The 17,047-nt window shown below is 47.4% G+C and overlaps 1 protein-coding gene across 6 annotated transcripts in view; it reads right to left on the bottom strand.

Annotated features, from left to right (window-relative positions):
* The window catches only part of LOC143288955 (monocarboxylate transporter 14-like), a 48,424-nt gene extending 35,217 nt beyond the window's left edge, over positions 1-13,207 (bottom strand). For 2 of the 6 annotated variants that reach the window (XM_076597649.1, XM_076597644.1), the window contains exons 1-5: positions 9,326-9,654; positions 7,279-7,534; positions 4,965-5,108; positions 4,467-4,568; positions 1,621-2,732 (exon numbers count right to left, since the gene is read on the bottom strand). In XM_076597649.1, coding sequence (XP_076453764.1) covers positions 1,621-2,732; positions 4,467-4,568; positions 4,965-5,108; positions 7,279-7,489 — 1,569 coding nt within the window. In that variant the 5' untranslated portion in view covers positions 7,490-7,534; positions 9,326-9,654. Of the gene's footprint in view, positions 1-1,620; positions 2,733-4,466; positions 4,569-4,964; positions 5,109-7,278; positions 7,535-8,562; positions 8,997-9,325; positions 9,658-10,353; positions 10,801-11,422; positions 11,594-13,025 lie in introns of those variants that run through there. The other 4 variants (XM_076597645.1, XM_076597646.1, XM_076597647.1 and 1 more) reach the window with 4 other exon arrangements.
* Positions 13,208-17,047: the final 3,840 nt, after the last annotated feature.

Raw genomic sequence — 17,047 nt, 5'->3', positions numbered from 1 at the left:
ACGGCAATTTGACAATATTGATTTCAGTTCAGAGATTGAGGACGTCATGACGTCCGTTATGTTTTTTCATAATGCTGACAAACTGAGAAGTAAGGTTTTCCAAAAACGTGATTATACTTCCAAGTACAAAATCAGAAGGATCGGAAATTGCAGACACTGGTGAGATTGATTCTTTTGTCTGATTGGGGTTGGTCTTCACAAATGTTGGTTGATGTGTATTGACAGGGGTTTTGCAGGATGGTGTTGATTGTTCTGAACAGCTTGATGTTTGATCAGATGCAGACTGCTGTGAGTTGATCTATTTCCGTTATGGTGTTGACTGTTCTGAACAGCTAGATGATTTGCCAGATTTGTTATTTTCTTGTGTGTTGTCTGTTCTATTTTCCACAGTAACCCTGTCCTTGTCTGTGTTGTCTGTCTCCAACGGGTGTTTGGATCCATGGAGTAATTTTCCATGCACGTTCATGGTAATTACAGTTGGTGGGATATCCCTGACTGGAGATTTAGTGATGCCATTTCTTAGTGCTAATGCATATGACTTTGGATTATTAGTGGTAGGTTTAATTGTTTCCTCGCCCGCTAGAGACCGGCTGTCTACGTCTTGGTTCACTGACTGTGCCCGGGCTAGAGCGATGGCTTCAACATACGGCATATGACTGGATGACTTTATTTTACCGGCAAGTACTCTGATTTTATACTCGGGGCAGCCAGGAAAAGAAGCTGCATGATTCCCTTGACAATTCACACATTTTGTTTTGACAATGCCCACATTCAAAAGCATTAACAATAACGCACACTCACGCACGCATGCATGTGCACGCATATGCATGTAAGTACGCACGCACGCATCACGCACGCATGCAAACACACGTGGACACACAAACACATACACATATGCACGCACGCGAGCACACACACACACACACACGAACAGTCACGCACACATATGAATACTCACGTATGCACGCGCACGCATACACGCACACACACACATGCACGCATACACGCACGCTCGCATGTATACACACAATTTTTGGATTGGGATCGAGCGTCAACGAAATAAACCGTTAATGATCCGGAAGTACGGGCTGAATTTGGAAGACTTAACTGTAAGACTTACTCTGTAGCTGTGTTTGTGTGACAGAGAGAGGGTGTTTGTGAGTGCGCGCGCACGCTCGCTCGCTCGCACGTGTGTGTGTGTGTGTGTGTGTGTGTGTGTGTGTGTGTGAGGAGAGAGAGAGGAGAGAGAGAGGAGAGAGAGAGAGATTTTTTTGTGTGATGGCCACTGACCAATACACAAATGGAGAATCTCTCTCTCCCTTCCTCCCCTCCCCTCCCCTCTCTCTGCCTCTCCATCCCCGTCTCTCACTCTCTTTCCTTCCCTCTCCCCTTCCCTCAATCTCTTTCTCTCTTAATCCCTGCCCCTCTCTCTCTCTCTCTGTCTCCTTCCCTCCCTTTCTCTCTCCTTTCCCCTCTCTCTCTCCCTCTCTCTCTGTTAAATAACACAACACCTTCCTCCTACCCCCCACCTCCCTCTCGTTCTTTTCCCCATCTCCACAGACCCCCCCGCACCCCCCCCCCCTGCCCCCTTTGTTTCAATCCGTGCCCCCCACCACCCACCTGTTGTGAGAAGGCGGGCAGGTGGATGTTGAAGATGCTGATGGCCATGTTGGACAGGAACAGGTTGACACATAGGAACAGGAAGGACAAGTTCTTGAAGATCTTCCTGAACCCCACACCTCCCTCACCACCTCCCTTCCCACTCCTCTGGACGTCAGGACCAGGCGAGGTCAGCAGGTCAAGGTCAGGGGCAGGGGTCACGACCCCCGCGAACCCTTGCAGACTATGGAGGCTGGGGAAGAATGCGAGGGCCCGGAGGTCGACCTGACTGCTGCCTGGAGGAGCGGTGATGGTGGTTGGAGAGGGCCCCTGGACCCTCACCGTCACCCAGCTCCGGGCCAGCTGGGAGGGGGGCGGGGGGTGGTGGTGGTGGGGGAGGGGCCTGTCCAGGTGGTGAGCGCTCTGACTCAGCTGCTGAGGGGAGTGGGGGGACGTGTGGGGGGCGTGGGGGGACGTGTGATGGCCCTTCAGCCAGGGCTGAGACACCCGGTCCAGGGATTTCCCTGATCCGAACTGGTGGTCCGGAGCCTGCTGAAGGAAGTGACGTATACGCTGTGGTAGGGTCGTCATGTTTGCGTCATCACCACGCTGTTCGTTGCTGTGAACGTTGTTGCTAGTATTCCCCAGCAGTAGTGTTGTTTCTGGTGGGACGTCACCGTTATCCTTCAGCTCACCATCCACACACTCTTCTTTCTGAAGCGCTGCTGCGTCCCGCGCTGTGTCCCCTCCGTCTGCTAACTGATGACCGGAATCGCCGCGTTCAACACCCTCACCACCCGACTTCACAACAGCACCGCTGTGTGCCAGTGAAGAACAGGGCGAGGCTGGAACCCCTTCCCCCTCACTGCACACAGACTTGGGATCCCCTGCGGCGAAGTTCCCGTCAGCGCTGGGATCGGGATCCAGATCCCCAGACTGTGGCGGGGGACGGGGGCGGGGACGGCAGAGGCGGAGGAGGGGGCAGGAGGAGGGGGGCTCGTGCATGGGGAACATGACGGCGCCGAACACACAGACGTGAGCGGACACGGCGGCCAGGATCATCATGGTTTCCCGCCAGCTGAACTGGTCGATGAGGAAGCTGGACAGCAGGGGCATGCAGGCGATGCCGATACCTGCACAAGGCGTGGCAGACAGCGTGCGTTCAGTGCAGGCGTCCATGCTGACTTTGCATTCATTGCCGAAATTTTATAAAGTTTCAGGCCAGCACAACACAGCAAAATACAACACAGCACTGCATAGTACAGTATAGTACAGTATGGTACATTATTACAATGATGAATGAATGATATGGATACTGTATAGCGCCTATCCTCGGTCGGAGACCAAGCTCTAAGCGCTTTACAAACACAGGGTCATTTGCACAACAGGCTGCCTACCTGGGTAGAGCTGACTGACGTCTGCTACTGGACGCTCATCATTCGTTTCCTATCTCATTCAACCAGATATCAGGCACGCAAACAGGCATATTCAGACAGACATGTACCGTTTTACGTGTATGACCGTTTTGTTTATTTACACTGCCATGAAGGCAGCCCTACTCCGTTTTCGGGGGTGTGGGTATGTTCTTGTTTCCATGACCCACAGAACGCTGACATGGATTACAGGATACTTAACGTGCGTATCTGATCTTCTGCGTGTGTATACATATGAAGGGGGTACAGGCACTAGCAGGTCTGCACATATGTTGACCTAGGAAATCGGAAAAATCTCCACCTTTTTCCCACTAGGCGCCGTTACCGAGATTCGAACCCGGAACACTCAGATTGAAAGGCCAACGTTTTTAACCACTCGACTATTGCGCCCATCAAGACAATAGAATAGAATAGAATAGAATAGAATAGAATACAATACAATACAATACAGTACAGGACAACACAGCACAAATTCCCACTTTCTACTGTACGGTCCAAACACAGCACAGCAACATTCAGTGCAGTTACAATGGAAGTAAAAGACAGGACGGGACAGGCCCGTGACAAGAGCAGTCACTGGTGAATCGCCACGGACGTACATAAGTTGACACACACACACACACACACACACACACACATTTACTGCACTGTCAGCGCGCGACCTCCAGGCTAAAGAACATGGCGGCTGCGTGGCTTCAGTTGCGCGAAGATAGGGCTAAAGAATATGGCGGCTGCGTGGCTTCAGTTGCGCGACGAGAGGGCTAAACAACATGGCGGCTGCGTGGCTTCAGTTGCGCGACGAGAGGGCTAAACAACATGGCGGCTGCGTGGCTTCAGTTGCGCGACGAGAGGGCTAAACAACATGGCGGCTGCGTGGCTTCAGTTGCGCGACGGTAGGGCTAAACAAAATGGCGGCTGCGTGGCTTCAGTTGCGCGGTGATAGGGCTAAACAACATGGCGGCTGCGTGGCTTCAGTTGCGTGGCGATAGGTTTTGTCCACCAATATACGACCGCGGGTGAATCGCACAGTGTCGCCGTGGTCAGTCGTGTTTGACTATGACTATCAGAACAGCTGAGGAGGTGACTGCTGTCCCGACTATCTGGGCTAGAATTTAATTATAGTGGAGAGTGTCTTGCCCAAGGTACATCCCCACTCTCTCGGCCCAGAGCGTTTTTAGACAGTCAGAGCAGGGATGGTTCCCAAAGGCCAACTACCCTCCAAGGCTGCAGCACAAAGAGCCAGTGCAATTTTGCCTCCCAGTTTGAGAGTCATGGTGCTTTACAAAAGACGAAGCAGTTAATTATTTCCCATTGCAATGGAGAAACCATTGATAGTACAGCTCTCACTTTGCTGTTGGCCCAACTGTACACTGACGTCAATCTGTCATACAAAAGAAGTGTTGGGCCTAACAGTGTAACAAAGGCCTTACTGACCTGCGGCAGACAGAGCCAGTCCCATCATCACTGTACGGCGACGATCGAAGAAGAAGTTGATGATGACGATGGAGGGGGTGTACATCAGGCCCAGGCCCGTTCCTGTGTGTCAACACGCATGCACGCACACACACACACACACACATCACATACACGCGCACACACATACACACACACACATACACGCGCGCACACACACACACACACACACACACATTACACACACATGCACGCACACACACACACACGCTCACATATACATACACTCACGCGTACATACCCACACACTCACACGCACGCACGGGAACATGCATATACACAAACACACATACGCACAGAGACAGACACACATGCACACACACAGACACACACATACACACAGACACACAAACAAATGCACACACACACACACACACACACACACACACTCACTCACTCACTCACCCCCCACTCCCCCTCCCGCTACACACACACGCACTAACACACACACACACGCACCAGCTATCAGGCCAAAGCTGACAAACAGGAAGTGGAGGGATGTAGCAAAACAACTGGCCGCCAGCCCCCCTGCTAGCAGAGCGCCCCCTGTCATCACCGCCACCCGGCAGTTTGTCGCTGACGTCAGCATGCCCGACAAGGGACCTGCACACGTCACAACAATGATGACGTCATGGTATCCGGGGTTTTGGGGGTTTTTTGGGGGGTGGGGAGGGTGCAGGTGGTGGTGGTGGTGGTGCGGGGGGGCGGGGGGGTCTTTTTCTTTCGGATTATATAAATAGCCATGGTACCGAGTGGTTTATTATATCAAAGGGAGCGGTACAAAAGAATTAATAATGATTTACTGTATTAAAGGATAGAAAAGTTCCACGCACAGGCCAGGGGCAGATAGCAGGCCAGCCACAAAAGGGTTTTTCTACTGTTTTATTTGCAATAGTTAAAAAAGTAAAGAAGAAGAAGGAGGAGAATAAAGAAGATGAGAAGATAATGCACTGAATAAGACACAACAAACAAATGTCGTTAAATACATGTCAGGAATGCAAGTGAATGGTAAAACACATGTATACATATTACATGGAAAGACTACCAATCGGTTTGGGATAAGCAACAACATAAGATAATGCAAATGTGTGAAGACCAAACACTGACATCATATGACATTTCTAATACATTTGAATAGGGTAGATAAAGTGGTTAAAGCTAAGCTGATTTAGTGAAAGTACACTGACAGTATAGATTTAAGTAAAGCTCATACTTGTCAAAGTGACTCAAATGAATCAGTTATTATGTAGCACTATACTGGAGTAAGCCGTATAGGAGACAGCATAATTGCTAAATTACAATTAACAAACTGTGATACATATCAGATGGTTTTAACCAATAACTGATATTAATCCAACACTATCTTGTAATCACCACAACAAAATACTGAGTCCTGACTAAGCACACTAGCAGTACAACTGATATCAGTATGTAGAAAGATAGAATCAGTGGCTTTGATGTTGAACACTGGCAAGCTGAGAGACCGAGTAGCAAGTCAGTGCACAACACAAAGATGGGGAGAACTGTCATGGTTTAACCATAAAGTGGTGAATGAACCTACGCAAGTGATCTGTTGCATCAAAGCCAAATATCAACATAGCTAAGCTTGTGCTCAACATTTAAATGTCCTCCACCGAAGCAGGATAAGTAACCAAACCTTCATCAGTGACAGCAAGTGAGAAAGAACATGTCATTCACTAGAACATTCTTGAACAAACTATCGTCACTGACTGTGACGTTGAAAAGAATGAAATGCAATACTGCTACAAGCATATGATGACATGGTGATTTGATCAGTCATAGCCAAGCTGTGACTACATGTCAAAGCAATAACTGAACAAAGTAAACCAAACTAAGGCAATACCATCATACTCATATGAACACAAGTACTGTGTTGAAGAATACAGTTTACAAATCATCAACAGATTCTAAATGGAGTACTTATAGTGATACGTTGCGAGACGCTGGCCACCTGCAACAACACACAATGCTTGCAACACAGCAAGAGAGAGAGAGAGAGAGAGAGCAGGCTCTAGCCAGATGGAAAGTGACCAGTCATCACCTGCTGTGGCTATTTATGCAAGTTAAGTGAAATGCAATGACGCTTGCAAGGTCTGTGAAATCAGACCATTAAGTTACACAAATATTGATAATTCTATGTGATTACAACGTATTCATTTGTGTGCCATAATTTGAGCCTTTTTTGTTTTCTACATTTTATCTGGATGATGATGAATGACGGGTGTGATGGAGATGTTGACATGAGGGTCCGTTGAGGTTTGGGACTACTTGACAAGGATGTACTCTCATAATAACACCGGTCATCAAACAGGCTGAGAAATACAGTTAATGATCACTCATCTACATACCCCATCATGAAAAAAACAACAACGGCCATTATGATATCTCTCAGTCTATCCATCCCTGTCCGCCCCTTCCCCCCTCCTTTCCCATCTCCTCTCCCCTTCCCCTCACTCTCTCGCTCTCCACCCCCCTCCCCCTCCACCCCCTAACTCTCTCTCCCTTCCCCGACCCTCTGACCCCCACCCCCATGCACTCCCCCCTCCCAAGCATACCCCTAGCCCCATGAAGGACAAGACGAGAAGAGGGCAATGGCCTGTATATTACCCCCCAATCTCTCTCTCTCTCTCCATCCCCCTCACCCACCACACCCCTCTCTCTCCCTTTCCATCTCCAGACCCCCCTCCCCGCCCCCCCCCCCCCCCCCCCCCCGCCCTCCCACACACACACACACACCACGCCCCCAACCTACCCGCCAGCTGCATGAGTGACGAGAAGAGGGCGGTGACCCAAGCGGTGAAGGCGACGCTCTGGCGGAACTGCTCCAGGAAGAGTTTCTGGAAGATTCCGGACACGAAGCAGATGCCGGAGGCCAGCAAGAGGTTCATGAAGGAGGCCAGCAGCACCACCCACGCCCACCCCCCGTCCACGTCCCTCCTCCTCCTCCCCCCTCCCCCGTCCATGGCGTCGCTCTGGTCACTGGGTGGTCACTCTGGGTCACCTGGCAGCTGGACCAACAAGCAAAAGAAGAAGGGAGGTCACTCAACTTTCAGAGTTTCAGAGTTTGTTTATTCCCATTAACTCTTTTGAGTCATAGAGAAACAAGGAAACATGACAATAACAGGAAGACGGCCACAGAGGAAGAGGGAAGATAATTTAAAAAGAAGAAACAAAAGGGGGGACAATACAAATGGGGGGAAAATAAATGAAATAAAAGGCCAAATGTAATCATCAGTCTGGTACAATGCAATAGGAATAGACAAATGCACAGATCACAACTTAGATTTAGAATACGGCTCTGTATCTGACTAGTTGAACCTGAACTGGGAACTGAACTGAACCAACATGCAAACAGGAAGGGAGGTCACTCAGCTGGACAGGAAAGGGCTCAACTCTTCTGGACCAACAAGCACATTGGAAGGGAGGTCACTCAAGCACAGAGGAAGGGAGGTCACTCAGCTGGACTAACAAGCGGAGAGGAAGGGGGTTAAATCATCTGGGCCAACAAGCAGGGAGGAAGGGAGGTCACTAAGCTGGACTAACTAGCTGAGAGGAAGGGAGGTCACTCAGCTGGACTAATAAGCAGAGAGTTAACGGGCTTGGTCAGGGTTAGCTAACCAAGACACAAGACACAAAATAATGAATTATGATCTCTAAAAAAAATATTGACATGTTGGGTGATCAACTGACGATATAGTTTACATTAACAAAAAAACAAAAAACAAAACAAAAAAAACCAAGCTCGATGATAATACTATTATACCCGAAGTGCAGATATAGTTATTTGAAAGTAAAAGCATGCAAGCGTGTAAATGTATATGTATGTGTATTTATGTGCATGCATGTATGTGCGGTAACAATGTTTATCATGACCATGCAATGGATGCATTATGTCTTCGAATATGGCTAATGAGTGGGAATATGCTGATACATCTGATACATGTTGTTTCAGAAATCAATATATAGATTGTGTTCTTATTCCATTATGTTGCTCGACGTACACACACACACACACACACAAAACCCAGCTCCGCACCGCAAAACGATTGATTGTGAGATAACGATGTCGGACACTTGTTTTTTCATGTTGGCGTCTGTCCTTCTGTCACCACAGCCCGAAGCCTTGATCGGAAGATAACGGAACGGGAAGGTCGTTCCCAGGTCCTACTTCAGGGCTCCTGTGTGGCCTTCACCTCTGTCGTTGTCGTGTGCTCGTGAGTGTTGATCTGCGCGGATTCAGCACGTGACAGGGAGAAAAGGGCAGAAGAGTTCCGTGCTTTCAGGACTCATAGAGGCACAAGCAGGTCTGCACATATGTTGACCAGGGAGATCGGAAAATTCTCCACCCTTTACCCACCAGGCGCCGTTACCGAGATGCGAGCCCGGGCCCATCAGATTGAAAGCCCAACGCTTTAACCACTCGCCCGTCACCCTTATTTGAATCCGACGTTGTTGACCCGGAAGACGTCACCAAGAAATGTAGAGGGGAATAACTCTATAATTCAAACACTCGGGAAGTTGATCAGTCGAGCGATGCGCGGTTCCTGTTTTACTAACAAGATAATCGTTACACATACTACATTCAACTTCCAGTCACCGCTATCTTGGAAAAAGTCGCGATCAGATTTAAGAATGATATCTGATTCCAAATCATTTTTGACCGCTATACTTATGGATGACAAATTCGCTACATCAAGCACTAGCAGTAGGTCTGCACATCTGTTAACCTGGGAGATCGGAAAAAAAAAATAAATATATATATATATATATATAGATCTATATATATATCATGCACCCACCAGTTCGCCGTGACAGAGAATGGAACCCGGGACTCACAGATTGACTGTCCAACACTTTAATCACTCGACTGTTGCCCCCGTCACACACCGAGCTGATAGCGTGGTAAGTCAGCGTAACGGAGAAAAAAAACAAACACACACACACACAAAAACACACACATACACACAGAACGAGTCCAAAATACGCAGGACGAGTCCAAAATACACAGGACGAGTCCAAAATACACGCCCGGTTGGTTTGGGAAGAGAAGAGAAGAGTTCAGATCAGTCCAGTTCAGTTCAGTTCAGTTCAGTTGCTCGAAGAGACGTCACATCGTTCTAGAACAAATCAATATATATACGCTGCACCACATCGAGCTGTCCGCGTCAAGCCAGGACTGACACACTGATCTATTTTTAGATCACTGGGCCAGACTAGCGCATTGGGTCACGCTGCCCTCAGCCTGACAGCTGTGGTAAAGCGTACAGCATTACACATTCGTCATCCCAAAACACTGACACCACCTTGATAATCTGAAAACTGAAAGAAATTAACAGATAGTCAAGACTGGTGGTAACTAGCTCCATTCACAAGGTACACAACTTCACGTCAGTGCTGCTTTTGCTGCTGATTCAGCTAGCACACAGGTAAATAAGAGGTACATTGGAACAAATCCAGACACTTCCTTTAAAAAAAAACACACAAAAAAACAAAAAAACCGCTGGGCTTGTCCTTATACCGATCATTTGACATGTGCACACAGCAGCAATGAGAGACGAAATGTGCAAACACAAATTAACTTTTATTCAAGACTGGCATAGCCTCTTTAATCCCGATTAAGCTACACAGAACACACGGACAAAAATTATTCAGAACACACGCATAGTTGCCTCAGTGGTTTTTCGACTTGAAATTATTAATAAACAATGAGGCCGGGAATTTGTTAATCATTTGTTCTCCCGGCCTCAATGTTTGTTAATTTGAAGCCTGAAAGAAACTATGATTGCTACTTATATAGCGCCCATATTCGGACACCTTGAAGACAAACCTCAAAGCCTGTGACATAGAAATCGCTTCCTGGGAAACTGATACCCTTGACCGCTCTCTCTGAAGGATGCTGTGCTCTAGTGGCATAAAGACGTTTGAAAACAAGAGAACGCTGGCCATTAAGGAGAAGCGTGAGCGAATGAAGCAGGGCTCAACTTCTAGAGACGTTTTCCCTTGCAACACCTGTGGGAAGTGCTGTGCATCCAGAATCGGCCTCTTCTCCCATATGAGGACACACACCGACAGATAAGCCTGCCTGTCTACTCGTCCGTCGGTCCGACAGGAGACTCCATTATCATATTCGGCGGTCACTAACCAAAACTCTGAACCATTCAGTTTACAAACACGGGGTCGTTAACCCACCACAGTTGGATCCAACTGATAGCTGCATATAGACGCTCAATAAATACTCTCATGTTTGCAAATGAGATGGGTTTTGATGTACAAAACTGCCTCCCATGCAGTTAGCTTTATGTGCGTTGGTGAGGAACAGGAACATGTCTGACCACGAATTTCAGCCACTGTGTTGTATACCTGCTTATGTTTTCTGCTCACCACACTTCCAGTTGTTTGTGTAGTTCGTGTTCAGGTGGAGAAGGCAGCTACCATATCGTGTGTCAAAGCGCTGAACAAAACGTATTCAAGATCTGAAAGATCGATTCACGTGGAATGAATAGGGAGTAAGTCAGCCGAAACGTCGCGTACTTTACACACACACACACACACACACACACACACAGTCACAGAGACAGTCACACACACACACACTAACACACACGCGGGCGCACACCGACACGCACACACGCACTGACACACACGCGGGCGCACACACACACACTGGCAAACACGCGGGAGCGCGCGCGCGCGCGCACACACACACACACACACACACACACATACACACACACTCTCTCTCTCTCTCTTTCTCTCAAGGTCACAACTTGGCAAACAGGGAAAATTTGAAAGCATGACATTTTTCCCCCTGTCTTTCTCAAGCGCTCGAGTGCTCGCGTAAACACACACACACACACACACACACACACACACACACACAAATGAAGTTGACTAACCTGCAACTTGATTTCACTGAATCCTCGACACAAGTTCAATCACATGGAGCTCTCCACTGATGTCAACAGTCAGTACGCCCCAGTTTCACGTAACTGTTCTGAGTGATTCTCTGCGTGCGTCGGGTTTCGTTGTCCCTCGTCGGCTGTGACGGCGTGCTGTTTCTGGACACGCTTGTGTGAACACAGTGGGTCTGTTGTCATGGCACGGGGTGTGTGTGTGTGTGTGTGTGTGTGTGTGTGTGTGTGTGTGTGTGATAGAGAGAGAGAGAGAGAGAGAGCGAGAGAGAGTGTGTGTATATATCTAAGGTCAAGGTCACAGGCAGGCATTGTGATATTGATTGGAAATCGTTTTAGTGCAAGAGAGAGAAGGTCTTCCATAACTATTATCTCCAGCAAACTTGTTACAATGATTGATCATGGTGAAAACAAATACCGTGAAAAGAAACAATGTGATGAGAGGTTAAAGGTCAAGGACACAACTAGGCTTACAGGGTGTCACAACCCATAAGGGGTTGCCCATGAACCCCCCGCACCTTCCCAGACTAACTAACACCCCGACAACACAAAACACAGAAACATAGATAAATCAGCTCAATTCTTTACTGTTGTACATTTTTGACTACCCTAGTCCAGACACACAAATTGAAACACTTAACTACAGCAACACTTTAGTTACATCATAGCAGCGCGATTAAGGTACAGTCAGTCCCAATAACAGCAGCACGGACCTACGCAAAAGAAAAACAAAATGTCAGTCCACTTGAACCACAATCACGTTCGTCTGTTGAAGGACAGCATCACTGAACTGGCTTCAGTCGTACGCCCGCAGAAACGGAGGGGGTGGAAGCGGGAGGTGGGACTGTGGGTGAGGACGTTGGAAATATGAGGTTGGGGGAAGGAGTGGAAGTGAGGGGATTTGGAAAGGACAGGGCTGAAGGGGAATGACTGTAAAGGCGAACCCTGGAGTTCCGTCGGGGTAGCAGACAGGGGGAACCCACAGGAAAAGTCAAGGGAACAAATCTGTAACAACTCCCATATTTCTGTAGATTATGCTCTAACATTTGAGAGAGTACCCCCCCCCCCCTTCCTGGAATGATACGGAATGCACTAAGGAAATAATTGGTTATCTTATCATCATACAGTCAATTCCACACAATGCTACGAACGCCAAAAGTACTGAAATATTTATGATTTATCCAGTAATTAAAGAGTTAAACTCGCGTGCAATCCGAAAGAGACATTTACCCTAAATGACAAAATGTCGGTATCTATCCTTGTGGTTTCAACTACCAAAACAAAACTCAATGAGCCAACATTGCAATCTCCCAATCACATTTCAAACACCACACAAATGTTTTGGAAATCTTAGGCTGCAGTTGGACACAGTTCACAAAGGAAATAAATCGGAAACAACTCGAGCTGAATACATAGCAAAACAATTCTAAACACAACCTTATCAATTATCCCAACATAAATATCTAGAAATAAAAGAATACTGGGTTTAAAAGATTTCCGTTAAAACAATCCCCAAAATACAACCAAATGTCACAAGTTACGACACTAACACCACGAGGACAAACTAACTATACAACTCCCCCCTCACCTGTCACCAGGCAGGAATCAGGCTCACCACTGGCCCAGGAGAGAACACGAAACACAGATCCACACAGAGGCAGAAGGGGGTCACACCAGAACCGAACCCCACGACTGGCCAAGAGGGCACCCAACAGCTCACTTGCTGGAACGGCGACCCTTCTCCTTCCAAAGCTCGGCACCAAAGGCAAAGCAAAACCCTTCCTTCAAAACGATGTTAACTTTGAACTCACCTCAAGAGTTCAGAGCGAGAAGGACTAAGGACATGTCAGACACACATCACAACAGATTCACGTGCTTCAGTTCGGAACAGAACTGAGCACACAAGAGAACGATAGAGCAAAAGGGGGAGAGAGGAGGGAGAAAGGTAGAGGGAAAAGGAGAGGAGGGGAAGGGAGAGAGAGGAGGGGGGAAAGGGAGACGAACACACGAACACACGCACAAATGAATGCTACGAGCCGTGACACAGGGAAACATGTGAAAGCATGGCATACCTTTTTTCTTCTCTGTCTCCAACTGTTAATTCAGCATGGAACACCATTAAATGATTTGTTTTGGCCAGAACATCAATGCAGTGAAAATGTAGAGGTCAAAGGTCAAGGTCATATCAATGTGTCTTCATACCGGAATATGCGTTTTCGCAGTGGGACTTCATAAAGATTCCTTTGCTGTATGAAGTGCAGGCAGCACACTAGTTTTGAAGACCTTGCCTCTCTCGTTGTTTCTTTGTTATCCACGTTGGCATGCAGCCAAGATGTCTGTTCCTGTTGGTATTATTTGCTTTCTAATAACTAATGCGGCTGAAGGCGGCGATGACAGTCAGTTTTTGACATTTTCGGAGCGAATGCTAATGCCGGTTAGCTATGATATCAAAAAACCTTTGCTGTGATCTGTGATCTCGGTGCATGAATAGGCATTCACTCAACAAATGTGCAATTCACGCAAACGCGCAAACGGATGTATTTCGCGCATACTTTATAACCGACACATCTGCACTTTATAATGCTCTTCATCTTTATGAGTCACAAACACACACACACACACACACACACACACACACACACACATACACTTTATTGCACACACGCTCGCACACACACACACACACACAAACACACACACTTTATAATACGCACACACTTTATTACACACACACACACACACACACACACACACACACACACACACACACACGCATTTGAATTTTTAGATAGATGACAGGTACAGGAAAACTGCCAGTGGCAAAATGATAATGATCTTTGACTAATGGTACTGCTGACACAGCGACCACAGCCAGTCGTCATGGCGTTGTAGTTGAAACAGGTGGACTGATGTATTGTGTACTGTATTGTGTTGTATTGTACTGTGTTGTGTTGTATTGTACTGTGTTGTGTTGTATTGTGTTGTGTTGTTTTGTATTGTGGTGTGTTGTGTTGTATTGTTTTGAATCGTGTTGTGTCGTAATGTATTGTATTGTATTGTACTGTATTGTGTCGTGTTGTGTCGTGATGTATTGTATTGTATTGTGTTGTGTTGTTTCGTGTCGTATTGTATTGTATTGTATTGTGTCGTGTTGTGTTGTGGTGTGTTGTGTTGTGTTGTGTTGTGTTGTGTTGTGTTGTATTGTATTGTATTGTGTTGTGTTGTGTTGTGTTGTTTCGTGTCGTATTGTATTGTATTGTATTGTATGGTGTCGTGTTGTGTCGTGTCGTATCGTGTCGTGTCGTATTGTGTTGTATTGTATTGTATTGTATTGAATTGTGTCGTTTTGTGTTGTGTTGTATTGCATTGTGTCGTGTCGTGTCGTGTCGTGTTGTGTTGGGTTGTATTGTATTGTGTTGTGTGTGTGTGTGTGTGTGTGGGGGGGGGGGGGGGGGGTCAGCGTTTGTGTACGTGTGACAGACAGTAATAACCTAAATGCCTTGCTCTTAACAGCCCTGCCAGTTCTTTCAGCATTTAATAAGGCATAAGTGTTACTTTCTAAAGACAGAAAGGAAATTTCTTTCAACGATATTACACATTTCACATGATGATAAACGATGAGGAAGGTTCAATTGCATTTAAAGCGTTTTTAGCTCCAAGCTTTGCAAGATGATCTGCACGTTCATTAACCCCCCCCCCCCCCCACTCCCCCAGTTGTTTGCCTCATTAGTTGCTCTTTGTTTTGTAGTTGTTTCTCCCCCGTTGTTTGTGTCCCCGTTCTGGATGTCACTGGCTGTACAGCAGTCTGTCTTAATGCCTGAGACAGGTGTCACAGTTGGTTCTCGGTGACAGCGGTCTGCGCCTTTTCATCTTCATTCCAATATTATGGCGAAACAATATCTACATGCTGTAATTGCCTGTTTGTTGTTTTTGTACTTTCTGTCATGGTGTACTTGCTTTGTTGCTGATGGATAAAAAAAAATGTTGTTTTTGTTTTCGTTTCATTGTTACTCTCTCTCTCTCTCTCTGTATTTATCTATCTCTCTCTCTATGGTTGACTGAGAACCTTCCTCACCCTCTATCCCCCATTCTGGTGTGTAGTGCGGTGTGTGTTGTGTGTGTTTGTTTCTTTCATTTTGTTCTTTTTTTTCCCTGTGCATTTTACTAACACCATGCTAGTGCCTGTATGCCATGTATGTGTGTGTGTGTGTGTGTGTGTGTGTGTCTGAGTGTGTGTGTGTGTGTGTGTGTATGCGCGCGCGCGCGTGTGTATGTGTGTGTGCGTGCGCGCGCGTGTGTATGTGTGTGTGTGTGCGTGCGTGTGAGTGTATGTGTGTGTGTGTGTGCGCGTGTGTGTGTGTGTGTGTGTGTATTTGTGTGTAAGTGTGTGTGTGTGTATGTGCGTGCGTGCGTCTGTGTGTGTATATGTGTGTGTGTGTGTGTGCGTGTGCGCGCGCGCGTGCGTGCGTGTGTATGTGTGTATGTATGTATGTTTGTGTGTATGTATGTGTGTGTGTGTATGTGTGTGTGTGCGCGTGTACACGTGTGTATGTGTGTGTGTGTGCGCGCGCGCGCGTGCGTGTGTGTTTGTGTATAAGTGTGTATGTGTGTGTGTGTGTGTGCGTGCGTCTGTGTGTGTGTTTGTGTGTGTGTGTGTGTATGTGTGTGTGTGTGTGTGTGCTCGCGCGTGTACACGTGTGTATAAGTGTGTGTGTGTGCGTGCGTGTGTGTGTGTGTGTGTGTGTGTGTGTGTTTTCAGTAAGCATAACCTGCTGACAAAAACTGCCGTGAAGATCTGGAGGCAACGGTTATATGTTGAATTCCAAAACTGTCATGGAACAAACGATGTTTTTTCTGCCAGTTTGGGTGAATCAGGTTTACGTGTCATTAGTTTTTCCTGCCTGCTGTGTGTGTGTAGATACACGTGTTCTCATGTCAGTGTGCAGGCTGGTGCTCTTTGTGTTCAGTTACATTTCCTGAGTTCCTGAGTTCTCTCGGTCTGTCTGTCTGTCTGTCTGTGTTTCTCTGTCTGTCTGTCTGTCTCTGTCTGTCTGTCTGTCTGTCTCTCTCCCTGTGAACGGTGAGGGGTGACATGACGTCAACGCTATTGTTCCTCATGGCCGAATGTTATGTTTCCACTGAAGAGCTTCATTAAACCTTACAAAGTTCTAGATAAAAAAAAAAAAAAAAAGAACAGCTGCCGTGGCGAAGTGGTTAGCGTCGCGGACTGACGGCTGGGAGGACGCGGATTCGAATCCCAGTGGAGGTGGAGGTTTTTTTTCGGCCCGTGGCCGGCTCCTATCCAGATTTGAGTGTGCTGTGGGCTTAAATGGAGAGACTGGGACCACACAGTCGAATGTCGTTAGTAGGTGGGGGGCTTAGTAGGTGGTGTCCAAAATCAGAACAGGCACCACTGAACACCACCGAAGTGACTCAGCAGCAGTGCAGGGTCTCCTCTGGTGTGGCCTCCTGGCGACCTAGCATCGATGGCTCCCTGCGGACTGCCGACGCTGGAACTGTGACGGACGAACCCGGGTGTGGCCGTGCACGGGGGAATCTAAATGAGCGGCGTGGGAGTAATGCCACTGAATCTGATGCAGATGATGGGTC

This window comes from Babylonia areolata, chromosome 13 (genome assembly GCF_041734735.1).
Source record: "Babylonia areolata isolate BAREFJ2019XMU chromosome 13, ASM4173473v1, whole genome shotgun sequence".
Taxonomy (NCBI): domain Eukaryota; kingdom Metazoa; phylum Mollusca; class Gastropoda; order Neogastropoda; family Buccinidae; genus Babylonia; species Babylonia areolata.
The sequence above is the reverse complement of the archived record's forward strand: the minus strand, read 5'-3'. Positions and strand labels throughout refer to the sequence as shown.